Source organism: Ambystoma mexicanum, chromosome 4p (genome assembly GCF_040938575.1).
Source record: "Ambystoma mexicanum isolate Mex_15411 chromosome 4p, UKY_AmexF1_1, whole genome shotgun sequence".
Lineage (NCBI taxonomy): Eukaryota > Metazoa > Chordata > Amphibia > Caudata > Ambystomatidae > Ambystoma > Ambystoma mexicanum.
This window is the reverse complement of record NC_090927.1, coordinates 201,772,241-201,791,205: the sequence shown is the minus strand read 5'-3', so window position 1 is coordinate 201,791,205 and position 18,965 is coordinate 201,772,241. Positions and strand designations below refer to the sequence as shown.

Genomic DNA, 18,965 nt, shown 5'->3' with positions numbered 1-18,965 from the left:
ACATCCATCAGTGCAGTTGGGTTTTTACCAGAGTTTCTTAGTCCTTGCATGCACATATCACCATATTTTGTCCTTAAAAAATAGGGACTTGTTCTATCATCGCTTTGTGTGTTACTTGATGATCCGTGTTTCGCAATGGCATGAAAAAGAGAACACTTTAATCCAAAACTCCCTGACCCTGTGTCATCTTGTGCCTCATCCATGACCAGAGGTTTTTAGTTACCTAGACTTTAGCCTCTGAGCCTGTGCCTCTTGTTAATAGGAAGCCATGCCACCATAGGGACCAGCTCTCTGGGTAGGACTAGTAACTGATCCTCTGCTATTGAGGGCAGCCATGTGTGAGGTAAGGGATTACACTCAAGTTAGATCTGTGTGGTTGACCCAACTGCATTTACTGTAGGATTCTGACAACAGTGCGAGCCGGCAATATAATTTAATTGAGTAGGACATGGAAGCTCATGAAGGAGCAAAGTGGAAGTGCAACATGTTAATTATGTTTGAGTAGCTTATTATAGATCTGGAGTAAGAAAAGAAAGTGTATGGAGTTCGGCTATGGCTTATGTTTGATCATCTTTAACATCTAAACAGTGCAGTGGTGTTACTCTGATTTCCTAGTGTTGATTGCAAGCCTACAAATATGATGTTTCTAAAAATAAAATATGCATTCCTTCTGGGGTCAGAGCTAGGTAAACTTCCAGAGAAAATCTGTCTTTGCCCCTTGCCTTGAAACCTTTAAATGTGTTGCATTGTAGATGAGAGGGGGTGGGTGGGTGAGCAGGCCAGAAGATGAGAGAGGAGGGCGGTGGTGCAGGAGGGGCGAGGCGATAAGCCGGGTCTGTGTGTGAGGGTAGGATAGGAGGGGGGTGGCAAGCGCACACTGTACCTGGCGGGTTTGGAGAGGCCAAGCAACAACGTGCGAGTAAGAGGGTGTGCGGGTGCTTGGTATGTGTATGTTGAATGGCGTCTATGCTTTATCATGGCCCATTTGAAGCCGCTCTGGAATGGCCCAAAAAAAGCAGCCTTTTTGTAGGACCGACCTCAAACGGGTGGCTTTTAGACATAGAAGACGATTTTGTAGTAATTATCCTGCACGGGTGCTTCAATAGATACCAGGTAAGGCCACAACTCTCTAACAAAAACTGCCATGGTTAAAGCGTTTGGCCACCTGAACTGGTGTGGTCTGCATTCACAAAATCTAAACATACATTAATAAATAGCTAATGTTCCTTATACTTTAAACTTAACCATATTCGACTCTTGTTGGTTTTGTCTATTCACATCATCATTACAAAAGATATGCTGCCTGTTGCCAATTACAAATCTTGTATTACTGTGGGCAATAAATCCCACCGCTGGTAATTAGCACCAGCGGTAACAATAGTGCAAGTGGAATAGATTATTCTGTTATTTCCAGCACCTAATCAAATACTACTTAGACAAAAAAATGTACTGCAGGTGCTAGAATGTATAACCAGTCATCGGGGGGTCTTCTAGCGATAATGCATTTCCTGGACTGTACGTTATCTATGTGGTGTATTATTGCCTGTACCGTTATGGGTTGTATTCTATTTTCTGAATATTCTCTAAAAAGGCCTTGGATGTATTATATTTCTTTTGTTGTTGTCCAAATCCAGGCCATCGATGGCTGAATCCTGATGCGTTTTCAGGATACCCCTCATTAATGTTCATGAGATAAATTAGCATGCAATGGTCCTAAATTCATGCACATTTTTCTGCATGAATATTAATGAGTGATATCCTGAAAACCCATCAGGATCCTGGCCCTCGAGGCCTGGAGTTGGACAACCTCTAGTTAACAAATCAAATTTTGGATCTGCAAAAACATACATTTTTTCTGATAAGGTGACAATACGACCCTATATAGAAGGCATCTGCATGGCTATGCTCTATTACATTAATGGTTGATGGGTAGTAGGTGCTCTGCAATTCTGTTGCAGTCAGAGGTGGTCAATGGTATAATGCCAGTCTGGTAATGCACATGGGATATGTTTCTGGAAGTTAGAACTCTATAGATTTGGAGAGTAGAGGCAGCGGCGTAGGGTGCTTTTCCCGCACTTTAATTAAATGTAATGCAGTCTTACATGTCCTGCCTTCCAACATTTTGGCGGTTTATTCGCGCTCTACAATGATGATGCATGGAAACAATCCCCTTTTCTGCGCTGCCACTGAGGGGCCCTTCTGTGCCCAATACCTTTATTCGATCCTGATGATCTTTCATTCAAGGAATCTAAATCGGCCGCAGCTGTTGTACCGAAGGAGGCAAGTGCCCAACGCATCTAAGGGGCCCCTATTTTGTGGCTGACCAGCTCCGATGTTATCCTCCCTTCATAAGTGCATGTTAAGAATACTTTTTGCTAGGCTTGCCAAATGAATGCACAGCTGGGTTTGCTCAAGGATTACCACTGGCTAAAAATAATGAGCTTGTCTTTCTTTCTGATCTAGCTTGCAGATTCCTTGGTGCCCCTGGAGATTAAGCCTGGCATTTCCTTGGCAACCGTCTCTGCCATCCTACACAGCAAGGATAACAAGCACGTTTTACAGTCCCAGGTACGGTGTAAACTAAGGTCTAAACAGATATGATGTTCCAAGTCTTGTATGGCTGCTTTCCAGAGGATCAGCAATACTAGGCCTCAATGGATCAGTATATACCATATGCAGCTGCACTGGGCTTGATCAGGCAGGAAGAGGCGGATGATGCATTACTGGCCCATGCTTAACAGATTAACACTTTGACTGCCCTGATTTCCATAGGAAAGCCCTGACGTCTAAGCAGTCCAAGGGTTAAGTTTCATCTACCCAATACTTACATTAGCCTGTAGCAGGGGGCTCTCATTCCTGTGCTATTTTTTATCAGAACACCTTGCACCTAAACACATTTATTGTGCTCTCTTGCCACATGTATTGTGTCCTCTCCCTTCCCTGTGCAGCAGTCCTTTGCTACTGTTCCTGGTTTGTGCTACATAGTAGAATAGATAAACATATGTACATACATTCTCTGCCTCTTACTTTTAATTGGATCCTGTCTCTGATATACCACCCTCCCTTCTGTAATCGGTATGACTCCTGCACAGTAGGATATACTTCCCCTCCATAATGAATATGACTCACTCAAGGCAGGATATAGTTCCCCTCCATAATGGATATGTCTCCGTCAGAGCACGCTATACTTCCCCTTCATAATGGATATGACTCCATCAGGGTCGGATATGGCTCCATCCCCTTAAAATGTATGAATCCTCAGGGCAGGATATGGTTCCCCTCCATAATCGATATGACTCCTCGGGCAGGATAGGATTCCCCTCCATAATGGATATGACTCCTCGGGCAGGATATGATTCCCCTCCATACTGGAGAAGATTCCAACAGGGTAGGATATGGCTCCCCTCCATAATATGTATGCCTCCTCAGGGCAGAATAGGATTCCTCTCCATAATGGATATGATTCCCTCAGGGCAGGATATAGTTCCCCTCTTTAATGGATATTTCTCCCTCCTAGCAGGCTATGCTTCCCCTCCATAATGTTTGACTCCTCAGGGTAGGATATGATTCCCCTCCATAATGGATATGACTCCTTGGGGCAGGATAGGATTCCCCACCATAACGGATATGATTCCCTCCTAGCATGATATAATTCCCCTCCATAATGTATATGACTCCTCAGGGTAGGATATGATTCCCCTCCATTATGTATATGACTCCCCAGGGCAAGATATGTTTCCCCCCTCCATAATGGATATGACTCCTCCGGGCAAGCTATAAGTCCCCTCCATAATAGAAATTCCATAATAGATATAACTCCTCAGGGAAGCATAGGATTCCCCTCCATAATGGATATGACTCCTCGGGGCAGGATATGACTCCCCTCCATAATGGATATGACTCCTCAGGGCAGGAGATGGTTCCCCTCCATAATGGATATGACTCCCTCGGAGCTGCAGTCCTTTGCTACCTTGCCAATACTGCAATCATTTTAAAACTAAGGAAAAGCGTGTAATTGCAAGTCCCTTTACTAACCTTTTTGCAAAGCTAAAGGGTGGAGGTACATAGGTAAGAGATGTTTACCAGTCTTCATTAGTCCCTTTCATCACTGACTATGTAAATCGCCTCTATCCGGGACTGCCAACCTTTCTGGCATGCAGTTGTTTGTCACTATGTGGGACTATGAAACCGTGACTCTAGGAGCCTTGCACTGACTGCCTGGAGTATGAAATTATGCATTGCCCTCCAAGCCTTCTGAGCTCTAGAAAATACCATATAAGGCCCCTACACATACAGTGTCATTCCCTGAGATTGGCCACTTAGGACTCCCAAGTTCCGAATGGGTTCACATAAAGAGGAGAGGCGCTTCTTCTCAGTCTTATCTGCACAGTTTTGGACGAACCCCCATCTGTAAGACTGCTTTATCTCAGAGTGTTTGGAGGAATCCACCAGTCCTAGGGTTCGGAGCTGGTGTTCCCTCCCCAAATTAAGGGAAAACGGCTATAACTTAGTTTCTTCACTCACCTAGTGGTTGCAGTGGTCGAGCAATCAAGACTAACTCTGGACAGCAGCAGAGTGGACTGGAATTCAGTTTAATAGGGTACTGCTTTGAATAAAGGAGGGTTCACATTAAGGCAAATATGAAAGTACTCTACATCTTGTGGAAGGTGGATAAGAATATAGGTGCAATTACAGATAAATAAGTAGGGAAAGGAAAATATCAGGTTTTTGAATCAAGTTTTTCTTGTCCTAGAAATTATACATTATCATAGGCTGCCCCAGGCCAATCACCCTTCTGATGGTGATCCAACTGGTGGAACCTTGTAGTCTTGTATCTTAAGCAGTTTCTGTGCAAGGCCTTTGATGCTCTGGTCCAGAAGAGGGTAGAGGTAGTACTTCTGGTTCTCCAGTGAGTCAACAGGAGTAGGTCTCGGAGGACCTTCTGTAGGACAGTTGTGGAGCCACTGAATGTGAATAAATGAAAAATAAGTGCTAGTGCTGGGTGTGTTGCAGCAGTCCTGTTGGGACTTTGATGAGGCATCAGATGATGACTCATTATGGAAAAAGTCAGAGAAAGCAGAAAGGAAAGAATGAAAAGTTGCAGTGGTTTCATGCCAGTGTAGTTGGATGAGACTTTAAGTTTCCTACAGATGTGCCTACCTTTTGCAAGCAGCAAAATACATTGGTGTTTCCCATCAACAATGTTAAGTTAACATATTGGTGTCACAAGTCAGGCAGAAACCTCCAATTTTACAACAGTGTTTCTTAGTCCACAGCACAAGGAAGCCATTTATATGGTAATAGTATGCTCGATAATTGGTCAATGGTATAAGTGCAGTGCCTACAGGGATATATAAAACCTTTGCAGTAGATTCTACATTTCACCACACTGGCACCCTACTGCTGCTTCTCGCCTTCTCTGGAGAATCTGTATTTTTTTCAGTACCTGACCTGATTAAGTTACAAGACAAAGATCATTGTGTAAATGTCATAAAAAGGTACCTTCCCTTGATCTGCACAGGCCCATAGCTGATCTTACACACCTGGGTTAGCTTTGCCCATTCAAACCAATTGAAGGTCCACTCCCCCATTGCAGTGAATGAAGTGAAATAGAACAGAGCTGGGCTCTTTCTGGTAATGGACAAGTAAGAGCAACAGTAAAAGGGAATAAGGGACATGCCGCTCACGTCGTGCACAATTGAAGTGTGTTTTAATAATTAATAATAATAATAATAATAATAATAATAATAATAATAATAATAATAAAATAATAATTTTCCTTCCTTGGAATCCCTTCATCCTCCAAAGTAACCAAACACTCATGTAGACCTCAAACCTTCCTTGCTAAGGTGTCTCTCCAAAAAAGTGTGCCTGTTTATTTGACCCTAAAGGGAGCACCTTCCCAAACCATCTTACTTTACCAAAATCATCTTACTTCACCTCTGCAGGTTCTATTTTTTCAAATTAGTTTTTATTGAGAACACAGTTATTGAGAAAATACAAAATTACACCAGCAGTGAGGCAAGTTACCAATAACAAATATTATACTTGTTAGGAAAGATGTTCATAGTGTACCTTGCCCCCCATAGATTTCTATGAGACCTCCATTCTTTTTGGTTATTTTTTAATCCTGTCCTGACTTTGTGGAGGTCAGTGAAGCCGTCTGCTTAACTTTCTCTATTTAGCTCATTATTGTGGGGAAACCAAATAGCCCCTAAGACTGTCAGAACTGAGAGATTATGATTCTCTTCATCAATTCTTGTATTTTTACAAGTGTACACATAAATTTACAGTGAAATCCAGTTAGCATAGTTTGTATCCTTATAACTTTGGTAATGGGCCTAAAACAAGCTGGTAGCAGTTGTATGTTTTATTTTCTAAACAAATGTGTGCTCTTTTTCTCGTGCACCTTTGCATTTAACACAAATGGCTACTAAAGGCGACTACCACCCTAAGATGACCATGCCACAGCATTGTTCGCTTATTTTTTTACTGTATTGTATTAGCCTTCTTCCTGTTTTCTCAGGTCAGGAAATGCCTTATGTGGAAGTTCGTTTCCTGGAGAAAGCTGTGGCTTTCAAGGGCAAGGGGGCTTTGTGTGTGTTAGCCAGAAGACTGAGCTGGGGCTGTCTAGTCCCTATCCACATCCCCATGTCCCTGAAAGTCTGTCACTGGGCAGATGTGATACCCGTATTTATCCCTGATTGTACAACCCCTGGCTGTTTGTATGGTGCAGATCCTTACCATTGGTGGGCTTGCTCCCAGCCTGAACCATGGATAAATGGAAGGCTCCTGCAACTGTTCCTAAGCTTACTGTTGGAACAAAGACTTCTATGAAGAAGAACAGCCCAATGAGGACCCGAAGATGACCCCTGCAGCTGACCAGAAGATTTCAGTGGTGTCCTGTGTCCTGATATCAAGAATGCCTTTCTTGGTGTTTGAATCCCTAGACCATTGGAAACAACCAAACCTTGTAGTGTCCTCCTTTTGTACCAGAAATATGGTGACCTTCCAAAATCCTCTAACTAGCGCTGATTGTGGAATTTCATTTTAACAAACTGGTGGCAGCAGTGGGATTATGTCTTTGGCCCTCAGTGTAGATTTACTGCAGTGATACCATAGTTCTTGTTACACAGAATACAAGGCTTCAAAGGTTTTAGGCATGGAAAGGTTATCTAACCTATATTTCATTATGGAAACGTTCACTAGTACAACTCTTGCTACAAGACTTCAAATAATTGTGTATAGTGTAATGAATCCAATGGTATCATTACTCCCTTTCCAGTAGTGACTTGTCACCATATGGCCAGGACACGGCAGCCACTACCTTATCCTGACCCTGTGGGTAGCTACATTAGGTGGGATCATATGGGTGAGACTATCTCCAGGAGGGAGTGGTGATGTCCACGGATGAGACATGGTATCCCTTTTCCCCATACAGGATGAATCTCCCAAACACAACATCTTAATGCCCTATTGTGGTTCATTCCCTGTTTTCCCAAAGGACAATGCTGGATTTTTCTTAAACAAATCTCCAACCCTGAGTTTTCCAACCAATGTTCTCCGAACATGTTGAAACCATTGCTGCAATGTGTTCTTGAAAATCTGCATAAAGAAAACATCTATGAGTGAAATCCCTTAACACTGCGACGAGATGGAGGAATGCAGATCCAAGGGATACCCAAGCACAAGCAACGCTCTAGTTGTTGTGAGCCTGTGCCTGGGAGGTTGAAAAGATCTGAAACAAGAATGAAAGACTGCTGGTGGGAGCGGGCTGCAGCTCTCAGAGAAGCCAGATAAACGAGAGAAACGGGAGGATGCAGAGAAGCTTTCATGCGGGAATGTCAAAAGCGAGAAGAGTGCTCCTGGACATTCGCCGGTGAATGGAAGTTTCTATTCGCCGGTGAATGGATGCGAAGGGAAACTTACCAGGAAGCCGTGAGAAAAGGGAAAGCCGAACAGTGTGAAGGGGAGAAAGTCCAGCAGCTGACCTCGGTGTGTCGCAGGCATAGCGGGAGATGCCACAAAGAGCCAGTGAGTCTGCACTGGAACAGAGGGAGCACCGGGGCACTTTGGCAAACACCCGTATGTTAATCATTGAAACATGGAAGCCAGATAAAGAGAGGAAAGCACTTTGTGATATTGAAAGTAAGAAGTGAAAAGCATGTTTGCCTGAAGAGAAAGTCTTTAATGGATAATGCACATTGACTCACATTGATAAGGCGGGGAACGATTGGACGAATTAGAAAAATACTAATCACGAAATAAAGTATGAAATGAAGGAATTGGCCAAGAGAGCTAATGTGATGAACGTTCTAAGGTGGAGTCACAGAGACAGACAATTACCATAGTCCTGGCAGGAGAGTATATCAGGCAACCAAAAGGGTGTGAAACTAGACAAGCAGAGAACACCCTGGCAGGAGAGTACACCGGGTATCCTGACAATCTAAAGGACAAAGGTAGACACAGAACTGTCTTCGATATTGAACAAGACAAAAATACAAGAGTCGTTATTATGAAAAAGTTGTGAAGAAGGATCCAGGGGAAGGGTGATATCCACTGGATTGAGGAACTATATCAATTTATGATCAGATTTTATGTTGGAGTTATTTATTTCTTTTTGAACACTTTTGAAACGCTGAAGGACAAATACATTTCCTCTTTCACCTTAATATGTATTTCATTAGAAAGTGAGGGTCAGAATAGTAGTTTGGACACAGGATGGTATTGACTTTCTGACACAGACAGATCCTTCGATTTTGATTTAGGTAGGAAACCTCCTTTAGCACTGGGTCAGTGAGGCCTTCTCCAACCGCTTTATTTGTATTAATAAAAGTCTTTAGCCAAAACTGTGCCCAAAGTGTGTACGACTTTCATTGCTGACCCTTTACAAAAGAGAAGTGTTTACCTACTTCTGGTGTAAAAGCTGATTTTCTGCAAAACCTAATAGATTGCCAGGAAGCTAGAAGAAATGTCTTTCCCTGATGGTAGTGGTGTAGAAGATGCTCGGGCGGGGCCTAGCAATAGTAATGGTACACTTGTTCTGGAAACCACAAATGGCACAAGTGAGGAAGAAGAGGGGGCTTCTCAATCCACTGTCACATCTGTAACTGAGAGGTTTTTTTGTATTTTGGAAAGGAAGAGTTGAGGCTGAAGGAAATGATATGATATGGCATTTATAACATGCCTATACATGTTTCAAGGCAAGAATGGAACTCGAAATGGAACTTATATAGAAACTAGCCAAGCTGGAATCTGACAGGATTGAGAAAGAGAATATCTGTGCCTCTGTCCTGATCTCAAGAAGGCTTTTTTTGGTGCCTTAACCCCCTGACCATTGGGAACAACCAGTCTTGACACCTGCTCAAGGATCATTTCCTGCCGAGCCTTTGGAAGTGTCCCTGGACCCAAAACAGTGGACTGACAAACTCTCTCCTGGGCTACTTCGTTTCAGCCGCCATCATTCCGAGCAGAACCATGTAAATTTGCAGATCTCCAGCTTGTGCCACAAGGCACCTGCTGTTGCATTTGCAGCCATCTCACCCCAAGGGAACCTGTGCTGGGGCTGCTCCGCTGTATGATCTCCTGTTGCCGCCTGACAGTTGTTACCTTCGTTGGATCTTGTCTTCTTCGTGTCCCTAAGACGCCTCTCCCATAGAAGTCTTTCTTTGTCTTCTTTTGGGTTCTTCAACTGGAACCTGTCCAGAACCAATTCCTGTGCACGGCAACCAACCGAAACTAAATCCCTTTAAACAAAGTATCTCTGCTGTCAAGACGAGTCTCATAGTGGGAACAAGAACAGAAGAACATGCCTAGAACAAAATCTGGAACCTACACAAGTGGAATCGGGAACATCCCAAGCCAACGAGGGAGTAAGTGTGCTTTCTCCCCCTTTCTCCCCATAGAGTATTTTGTGCATACGGTCTTGACCTTTGGTGATGAATTCTGGACGAAGGATCCACCCTAGGCCTATCCTAGTGTCTTGGGTTAGACTTATTTAGTTGAGGGAAGCTGTTCTTGTGTTGATTCTGAAGAGTGCTACCCATTTTCCCTTGCAACTGACTAGTCACCTCTAATGAACTGATAATTGATTCATATGCAATTCTGTTCTCCTAATGGTGAATGGGTATATATGTTTTATAAGAGTTTGTGTGACAGTACTCACCTGTGATTTTATATGCTTTCTGTATTTTTCTATACTTCCTGTCTAACTGAAATTACTTGTGTTGATCTGTGTGGACTCATTGTAGCCCGAGACCACGCCCACACTTTTCCTGAGACTAAGCCTTGAATGCTCAGCTACCTTACCTTGATTGGGTTTTGGATAACCTATCAATATCTTCCCTGTTTACCATAAATAGTGTGACCTCCCAAATCCTTCTAGAGGGGCATATTTTGGAAATCCATCTTAACAAAACTTGAATTCAACGACAGGCAGTTCAAGCTTTCAATAACTCCTGCAAGATTATGCCTGCCCGATTAGGGCAAAAAAGGTGCCAAACCAGGTGACTACAAATTGGGTTCAAAGGTTGTTAAAACAGAGTAAATTATTGTTACAGCATAAGATCGAAGTAAATATTTCATTCATGTTGAATAGTAGGATGAGATACTAGCTACATGGTAGAAAAAGGCAGATAAAACAGCCAGCCCATACAAGTGTGAAATGTGGAGGAATTTGGACACATCCCCAAAAGGAACACAACACAATGTATATAGAGATAGAAAAATCCTTTGAATGCTAAATGGTGCAGAAATAATTCAATAACCTGTATGTACTGAGTAAAATAACCTAGGCAAATAAGGAGTAGGAACAGAAAGATAGTCTACAGGCCAACAGGTTAAAGGAGCAACAATTATAGTGTAACACATGTTCATAACAATATATAAATGTTGAAAAAACTGTTGATGTTACAATTGAAAATCAGGACATCAAATAGAAATCAAAATAGGGGTTAAAATAAAGGCTTTTAATTATAATACATGCTACCTCCAAAATTATTTTTCTGATGAAGTGGGGCATTGATGATGGAAATTGGGGGGAATTAATGTATTGCAAAGATTGAAAGAAATGGCATCTGCTGCACTTATAACACCACCACTTGATCAGGAACTGATTCCCAAATGTATGAGAAGATGCAGAAGAATGTGCTGACTTCTTCAGCCTCCTCCACTCCTGTGATGATGAAGATTTCTTGCCATACTTTAAAAGAATGCCCTGGTTCCTTCTGTCATAGCTATTGCTACTCCGTCAGATGGCACTGTGAGGACGAAGTCTCATCCTCAAACTCTGTCAGATTCCGTTTTTTGGCCAGCATTTCATGCTTGTCATAGACCCACCATGTAACACCTCAGGTACCCGTGATTCTCAGACATGATTCTCACATTTTGTGCCACTTTGCAGGAATATACATGCGTCACCTGGACAGTAGGTGATGGATGGCATTGCTGTAAAAGAGGATACTACAGTACTGAAAGAATATGGTCTTTTTACAGAATGTGGCCAGTCTTTTGTCATTTACCCAATTTTCTACATTTTGCACATTTATGCCATTAATCTAAAGTAAAGGCGAACAAAGACATGTTAGCAAGTGTCCAGTATTTGGGGCTCCGTTCCAAATCATACCTTGCTCTACTATAAAATGTTTTGAACTACAGTTAGAATTACAATACCCAGGCACTTTGAAGAGTTTTTTTATTTAAATCTAAAAATATATGTGTGCTAATAAGTGTTTCAAGCGGCAGGAGTTAGCTAGTATCATGTAGGACACCTCTGAAGATGAAGGATGCCATGGCCATGGCCATGCACTGTCGTTATATCCCTTTATTCCAGAACTCTGCACCTCAGTTGTGGGCTAATTTAATTAAAAAACACAGATGTTCCCATTTAAATATTAATCAGGATATTTTTCTGCAAAATGTTTCTTCTGCCAAATAGGGGCGAACTTCACCTTCGGCTTGGGAGAAAATGTTCCAGTCCCTACCGTTCATAGGTGGTTACCTCCCTTCCCCTCCTCTGGCATTGCAGGCTTTAGGATGGCCAGAAACCTTTTCTTCGGGCTAAGCTAGTTGCGGGTTTGTGGGGTCCTATAATCGACGGGTGATTCTAGAACAGAGTTCTGTGAGAAAATGGATTGTTGATCATAGCTGGCAGAGAAAGCTAGATAGCGGTATCTGAGTCTACCTGAGCAGTCCATTGTTTTCTTTCACCTTGCTGAGCTGTCCGTGACCTCCCTCTTCGCATCTCATTCCTCCTCCCAAGCATTGGTCCTGCATAGGGAACGTTCCTGCTCTTGCCATCTCTGTACTGGTCTTCCTAAAACTCCCCTTCACTGCCTGCCTCCCTTCTTTTTTCCATCCATCTCCTTGGATGTATCTCTAAACCTGATGATGTGCTCAGGAACTCCTTTTGTTGTTAGGGTATTTATTAATTGCGGCCCTAGCTTCAGTAAGCAATGGAGAGCTTTACGATGCTATAGGGAAGAAGAAAACAGTGAGGGAAGCAGCGAAAAAGGGAGTGGGGAGCTAACAGCGGAGGGGTGACTCGTTACCACTTACACCAACACCTCCAGCTCACGCTGCTCCTCCTTCTCCCTCCTCCGAACTGCATTCTTCCCCTGATACCTCTTCAGTTTTCCTTTCAGCCTCTGATACTCACACCTCCTCCTGGCCCATGGGGTTTACCACCACCACTTCATGCACAATGTTTCCTTCCACCCCCTTTCTGTGTGTGGGTTCTGATACTATCCCATTCTCATCCTGAAATTGTCCTCCATGTAATGTTACCGCCTCTGTCACACCCGTAACTCACAAAACGTTCTTGTATCCTGTCTCCTTTCCTGCTATCAGGTCCTCCTTCTCCATCTTCTTTCTTCCTAGTACCTCCTTCTGTCCACTATTGCTCCCTGGTGTCAAAACATCCTTGTTGACCTTCTTAACTCCCACACCTCCTCTTTCATCCTCTTAGATCTCACTACCTCCTCCTGCTCTCCACTCCGGCCACCTCTCCAGCCTTTGCTCCCTCCAGCTCTCTCCAATCTCTGTAGGTCTCCAAATGCAATCCTCCTGCAAACCACATCCCCAGCCTGCATGAGTTTTATAGGTTTCTCCATAATCCCCCTTGGTGGGTCTTCTGCTGAGTGTCTGCACTTGTGTTTTCTGATTGACATAAGGCTGTGGTGATTGGCTGTTGTCCCCATGTAGACCTACGGCAGCAGTCTTGAACTTAGGGGGTGGGCCCAAGTCCATAACTGGCCTGTTCGCTATCTAGGAAGGAAGTAATCCCTCCCTATGCTGCTTGCGCTGTACTGAGAGTCCATGCTCCCCCAGCATGTATAGGGAAAGTGAAACATGGTATCTTCTGCAGAGAAACTCTCTGCCAAGAGACAATGCCTCTCAAACATAGTTTTCCCTCTCAGGACCTACAGGCTTGCAACATTGTATCTGTGGGATTCCCAGACTCATCAAATTACCCTTTTAAGTCTTCAAATAACTTCCCTGAATACTGTTACAATGCATGCTACAAGTGTCTAGCGAATAGAAATGTTTTCCTTTGAAGGGACTGGCAGCTTTTTCTACACATGGTCTGGAGGTTTGTTGGAAGAGAGCTGCAGTCTCTATTAATTAGGGCTCTCCCTACTAGCGCAGGGTACCTTATTAATCTGCAGTGCCTCACCAGGGGTTTGGGCAGGGTTACGGCTTCAAAGATTACCCCGCTCTAGTGGACTGATGCATTGAGCAGTGTCAAGATCCCTTAGACTGGAATATGTATGATGAGGTTCTGTAACTGGCCATAGCCATTTCATTGGGCCAGGGTAAGGGGGCCAAGGTATCCTTCCTATACCACCCTTGGACCCAATATCCACTGGCTTGAGGTGGCACTCGGCCCCCTGAGTCACCTTCTTGGTGCTCCCTAGGAGCAGACAGAGGGGACCTGGTCACACTAGCGATTGGCAACAGTAAAACAAAACAGGGGGTGGTTTGCAGAGGTGCATCAATAAGAGAGGCACATTAAGGTGAAATCCAAAATTTTGATTGTGAAACTAAGATAGGGGAATCCAGGGGGAGGGCATTACACTTTTTTTAAAGTCTGGGGACAATGAAAGGTATTATCGGAATGTCTGAAACAGGCATAATTCTCTTTGTGACGAATGTAGGAGGTTAGTAAGTTCCTGGGGGAAGTAGCTTGCACAGCAACAAATCTGCCTCCTAGATGTTGCTATAAGTAGCTGGCAAAATTGAAGAGGGCTGATTCTAAGGATCTGAGGAGTCTAGTTGGTTGGTTGGTCTTGATGTGTTCCTGGGTGTAGATCGGCCCTATGTTTCAGGCCAAGCCGATTTAATTGTATTCAGACGGGGACAGGGAGCCAGTGCCATTGGGCAAGGACGAGTGAGGTGTTGTATGGTTTTGGATTGAAGATACGTTTTGAGGCCTATTTCTGGATGAATTTTAGTTTTAATAGTGTTTTTGGGAGACTAGAGTATCGGGAATTGGAGATGGGATTATGGCTGTAAAAGGTCAGTCTGTAGGGTGGTGTAAGATGTGATGTTTACAGCAAGTTGGACGTAGCCAAATGTAATTAGGTGGTTGCTCTGAGAGCGCATGGATAGTTTCATTGAAATGCAATTAAAAACTGGAAACTTATTTGGAGGGGAAACGCATTGGGCCAAGTTGGAAAGGCTTGGTGAGAGAGAGGGATGCAGGATCTGGATGGTCGAGCATTAGGAATTTTGATTCAAAATGGTTTAGGGAGAGCTTGCTGAGGTTTATCGAGCTGTGGATTGGTTTACAGCTTCTATGGAGTGATCTGAATGGTTTGTGGACCTGGGACATTGTGGGACCACCCAGGTTCTAGAGGACCAACTAAGAACTATTATGTTACCTGTATGTTGGTTTCAGTTGGCCTAATGTGTAACTATTCCCCTAAATAAAACTGTGAAACATCCTCAGAAGTGTTGCCTACTTTCGGGGCCATGGGTGTCTGTCAGAGCGAGGCTTAGTCCAGCGCAGAGCCACACAAACTCCTTCCTCCCCTTGTGGGTCTTTGCACCTGCACTAGCAGAAACACAGGCCTCTGCAACCCCCATGGGTAAAGAGGGTTAGGGTCCACAGGTCGGATAGGTAGAGGGTAGTAGGATGACTGGAAAGAGTGGTAATGGATAGGTAGGTTCTTTTTGGGGAAAGCATGCTCCTTGGCTCTTAGGTTTGCCAGTACTCCTTGGTTTTGGTTTGTTGTGTTCTCTAGCATGCTTCACACACTCACATTCATACAATCTGGATGAGGCTGTTTCACTCAGTTGCTTCCCAACTGAGTTTGCCCTTAAGCACTCACATGGTTGCCCACTGAGATTGCCCAAAAGTTCCCCCGAATTGAGCTCCTTAGCCCACTGACACTGATTCAGTGACTAGCAAAGTCTGACATGAACGTGCTTAAATGTGCAGATACATTGCCATAAGAACCTTATTGCCTATAACATGGGAAATACCAGAACATAATGCAAAACTTTGCCTTGTTGCGAGTAGTAGGCTAAACACAGTATGAACATTTTGCTTTTGTGTCATTAAGTGAAAACACTTGGCTTTGTTTATGTGCGTAGTCCGGAGCCAGTCTCCACTGAACAGCTGTGTCAGAAGCCGTTGAGCCGGCGTAGTAACTGCGGCGGCTGTGTCTGTCAAAGAGGGTGCAGTTAGTACGCGCCTTTCACATGTACACGTTTGCCAGCCTACTGTACTGTAGTCACATTAGCACATGAGCCATAAAGGGTATGCGCCATCCAACACAATGAAATGCGGGTTAGTGGTTTGTTTCTGACTGCCACACAATTGCGCTACTATCTCAGCACTTATCTGCTTGTCAGCAGGGCCTGTGAGGGCTGCTGCAGGCAAGAGCGTGGCTCCGCGATGTGTGCATGCCAGTAGCTTCTTCAAGGTGCGCCCGTGCGATTGAAAGTCTCAAACATGAACAAGCGTTCGTTCGGCGCGCATGCGCTGTTAAGGTCAACCGTCCGGTAAACAGCCAGAAACAAACAATAATCTGATATGCAAAGGCAAGTTAAAGTGTAAGACAAACCGGTACCTCTCTACTTTAACTCGATATGCAGGCAGGCAAGTCAGGAAGCGCTAACGTATTATGGACCTTCCCAATGATAGCCCCTACTAGCTAAGATTAATACAAAAGCTAGATGAGATTATCATTTGAAAGGGCACAGGATTTGAAGCACCGGAATACACCAGGCTGTAATAAGAAACACTCATCAGAAACTATGCTACTAGGATGTTACAGGTATTTTATCTGAGAAGCGGTTAAAAAACTGACGTGGTAGGTGGAATCCCAGGCTTCAGTAGAGGCGAAACAGAATTCCCTCTTGGTAGCCATGAAAGGCAAGAATTGATGATACTAAATGACCCAACCCCCTCTGTCACCTAATCTGGTCCTTCTAACAACCTCCTTACCTATAATGTTAATGCTCCAATAGGTAATTGAATATCCACGTAGTCCAGAATTAGGTTAAGGACAAAATGAAAGGAAATAGGAAGGTTAGTGGGGAGCTAACCCCGAACGGCACGAGGGACGCGCTAGGGTCCTGTTGGTGCATTTAAACAGCAGAGCGTCCGTGAGTTCTGTGCACTAGTTTGTAATGAGGGAAGGACACAAGGAATGTGGACCAATACGTAAATACATTAAGTAGACTGTCACCACTACACCCTTTGGTGTACTTGTACTGCAAGGGTAGATGTGTAATGGGGCTCTGAGGGGAAATTGGTAATGAAGTTGCTGGATATCCTAGAGCTATGAGGAGGAAATCTCCGCTGTGGATCGAACAAAAGAATCCCTGCAGCCGAACTTGATGGTAGTACAAGTATTAGATGAACTCCGATAGCGAAGTAGGGATACCACGCAGGGTTTAACAATGAAGATACGTGAGTAAACGTATTGAGACAGGAAGGAAGAAACAGCAGAGAACAAGCCGTTACCAGTCCAGAAGAAGTGTGGCTTTGACTGAGTCACTGGTGTAAAAGCCGTAGTCCAGAAAACGGTTGTCTAGTATCTTCAAGTACAGGATACAAAGTATTGTGGTGGAACGCCGAACAGCGCAGAGCTTCAAACGAAGAACAATCCAAAACGCCGGCTTCTCGCAGAGGGATTGGCTATATAGAGGTCACGTGACACGCTGTGGCCACGTGATCGCGGGGAAATGAATTTGTTAAAATGAAGTTGGATTTCTGAGCAGTCAGCTGAACAAATACCATACCTACAGTCAATAAAGTTCTCCTTGCAACATGCTATTGTGTCTCCAACATGTATAGAACGGCTTAGCTGCTGGTCATATGCTCCTGCTGGTGTGTGCTGGCTGCCTTTTCCTGGTGCACCTGCAAGAGGGGCAAAAGTGACATCTACCATGGGTCTGCCCCACCACAATGCCTGCTACCCTGTGTGTGTTAGCTTGCTACATGACAGTGTCCTGTATGACAGGACCTAGACAAAATGAAAACAATGCTGCTTTCGGCAGAGTGCTTAAAATGTTGACCTCTTCCTGTAAAGCATGTCTACGCAACCTAGAGTACGGACCTGTTACTCAAGTTTGCATTGATCTCAATTTATTTGGAACTGTTGTGAATTAGAAATGTTACGTTTAGTTCTGGATCAGGTGCCGAATAAAATGGTTTAGTTGTTCTATTCCCTTCTGACCACTAATAAGACAGCAGCAATGATTATGCTTCCAAATTCCCAAGCTGACAGATGTGAGCTCTAAGGAGAGAAAGAAACAGTTGAAACTCCCTCTCTGTCCTACCTCACCATCCCACCTGAGATGGAAACATCAGAGCATTGATTTCTTCACCCCATACCAAACTAACCATACCCACCTTCATTACCAGGTGCTTTTTTCCCTTACATGCTATAGATAGTGGCGGTGGTAGAATGACTGGCTAATCTTCCCATTCCTGAGTGCCTGAGTTATCTGAATTGTCGGAGCTGATAACTCACTCAACAAGTGTGACGATTGACAAAGTGGGGGTGGGGCATCTATAAACAAAGGACTTGTTTCCCAGAGTAAGGTAAAGAACATATGAGGGCATCTTGGAAAGCACACAGAGTGCTTCCCACCTGAGGCACACATGTTGAAGTCTTGCAGGAGAGGCCTCATCACCTACTCTGGCAAGTGGCCATCTTCAGTCCAGGCATGGAAATGTAGAGCGCTTTTAACTTCTCTTATTCATTGAATTACACCAGAGGGAGGGAGTGGTTGACCATGTGGTTGTGGAAGTCCAAAGGGGTGGGAGTCACCACAAAAAGGCTACCATGTTGCTAGGCAGCAAGAAAGGAACTTGAAACCACAGCTACACAGAACTGGAAACCAATTATCATAAAATATCTCCTGAAAGCACACAAATTAAAACATCCACCCATCTGATAATGAGTTAAAAGATGCTCCAATGCTATTCTGTCTACAATGACTGCATGTATGGAATTTGTTCAGCTGACTGCTCAGAAATCCAACTTCATTTTAATGAGGTCTCATGGCAGTTCTGAATTACTTCCGGGTGAGAGACTTGTGTTGCTTGTCCAGTTCAGACTGGAAGGGGAGATGAATTTACCTATTGTAAGGATTCTATATTCTCATAATGTTTCATAGAATTTGACTAGGAGTTTCCTGTTTAGATAAAGTGGCAGCATTTTTTATTTGTTTTATTTGTGTTTGGTTTAAAAAAGTTACAAAGCAAACAACTTCAAACATTATACATAATTTAAAAACAAAAGAAATACTTTTTAAAATATTGATATTAATATTTTATTTGTATCGCGATCATACACAAGTGTTTCAGAGCGCGAAGAGGCGAGGCGAGGGAGGGGGGGAACAAGGGAGAACAAAAACAACGATCTTACTAGGCCCAGTGACATTGAGAACGTGCAAGGGCAGGGGAGAGCACACTTCAGTAATATCAATAGGACAAAACACAAAACAGT

General features: G+C 43.7%; 1 protein-coding gene across 2 annotated transcripts in view; it reads left to right on the top strand.

The window, feature by feature from the left end:
- INTS9 (integrator complex subunit 9) overlaps window positions 1-18,965 on the top strand; it is a 1,072,683-nt gene that overhangs the window by 1,016,413 nt on the left and 37,305 nt on the right. For both annotated transcript variants that reach the window (XM_069605700.1, XM_069605699.1), the window contains one exon: window positions 2,464-2,568. In XM_069605700.1, the coding sequence (XP_069461801.1) occupies window positions 2,464-2,568 (105 nt within the window). The remainder of the gene's footprint in view (window positions 1-2,463; window positions 2,569-18,965) is intronic.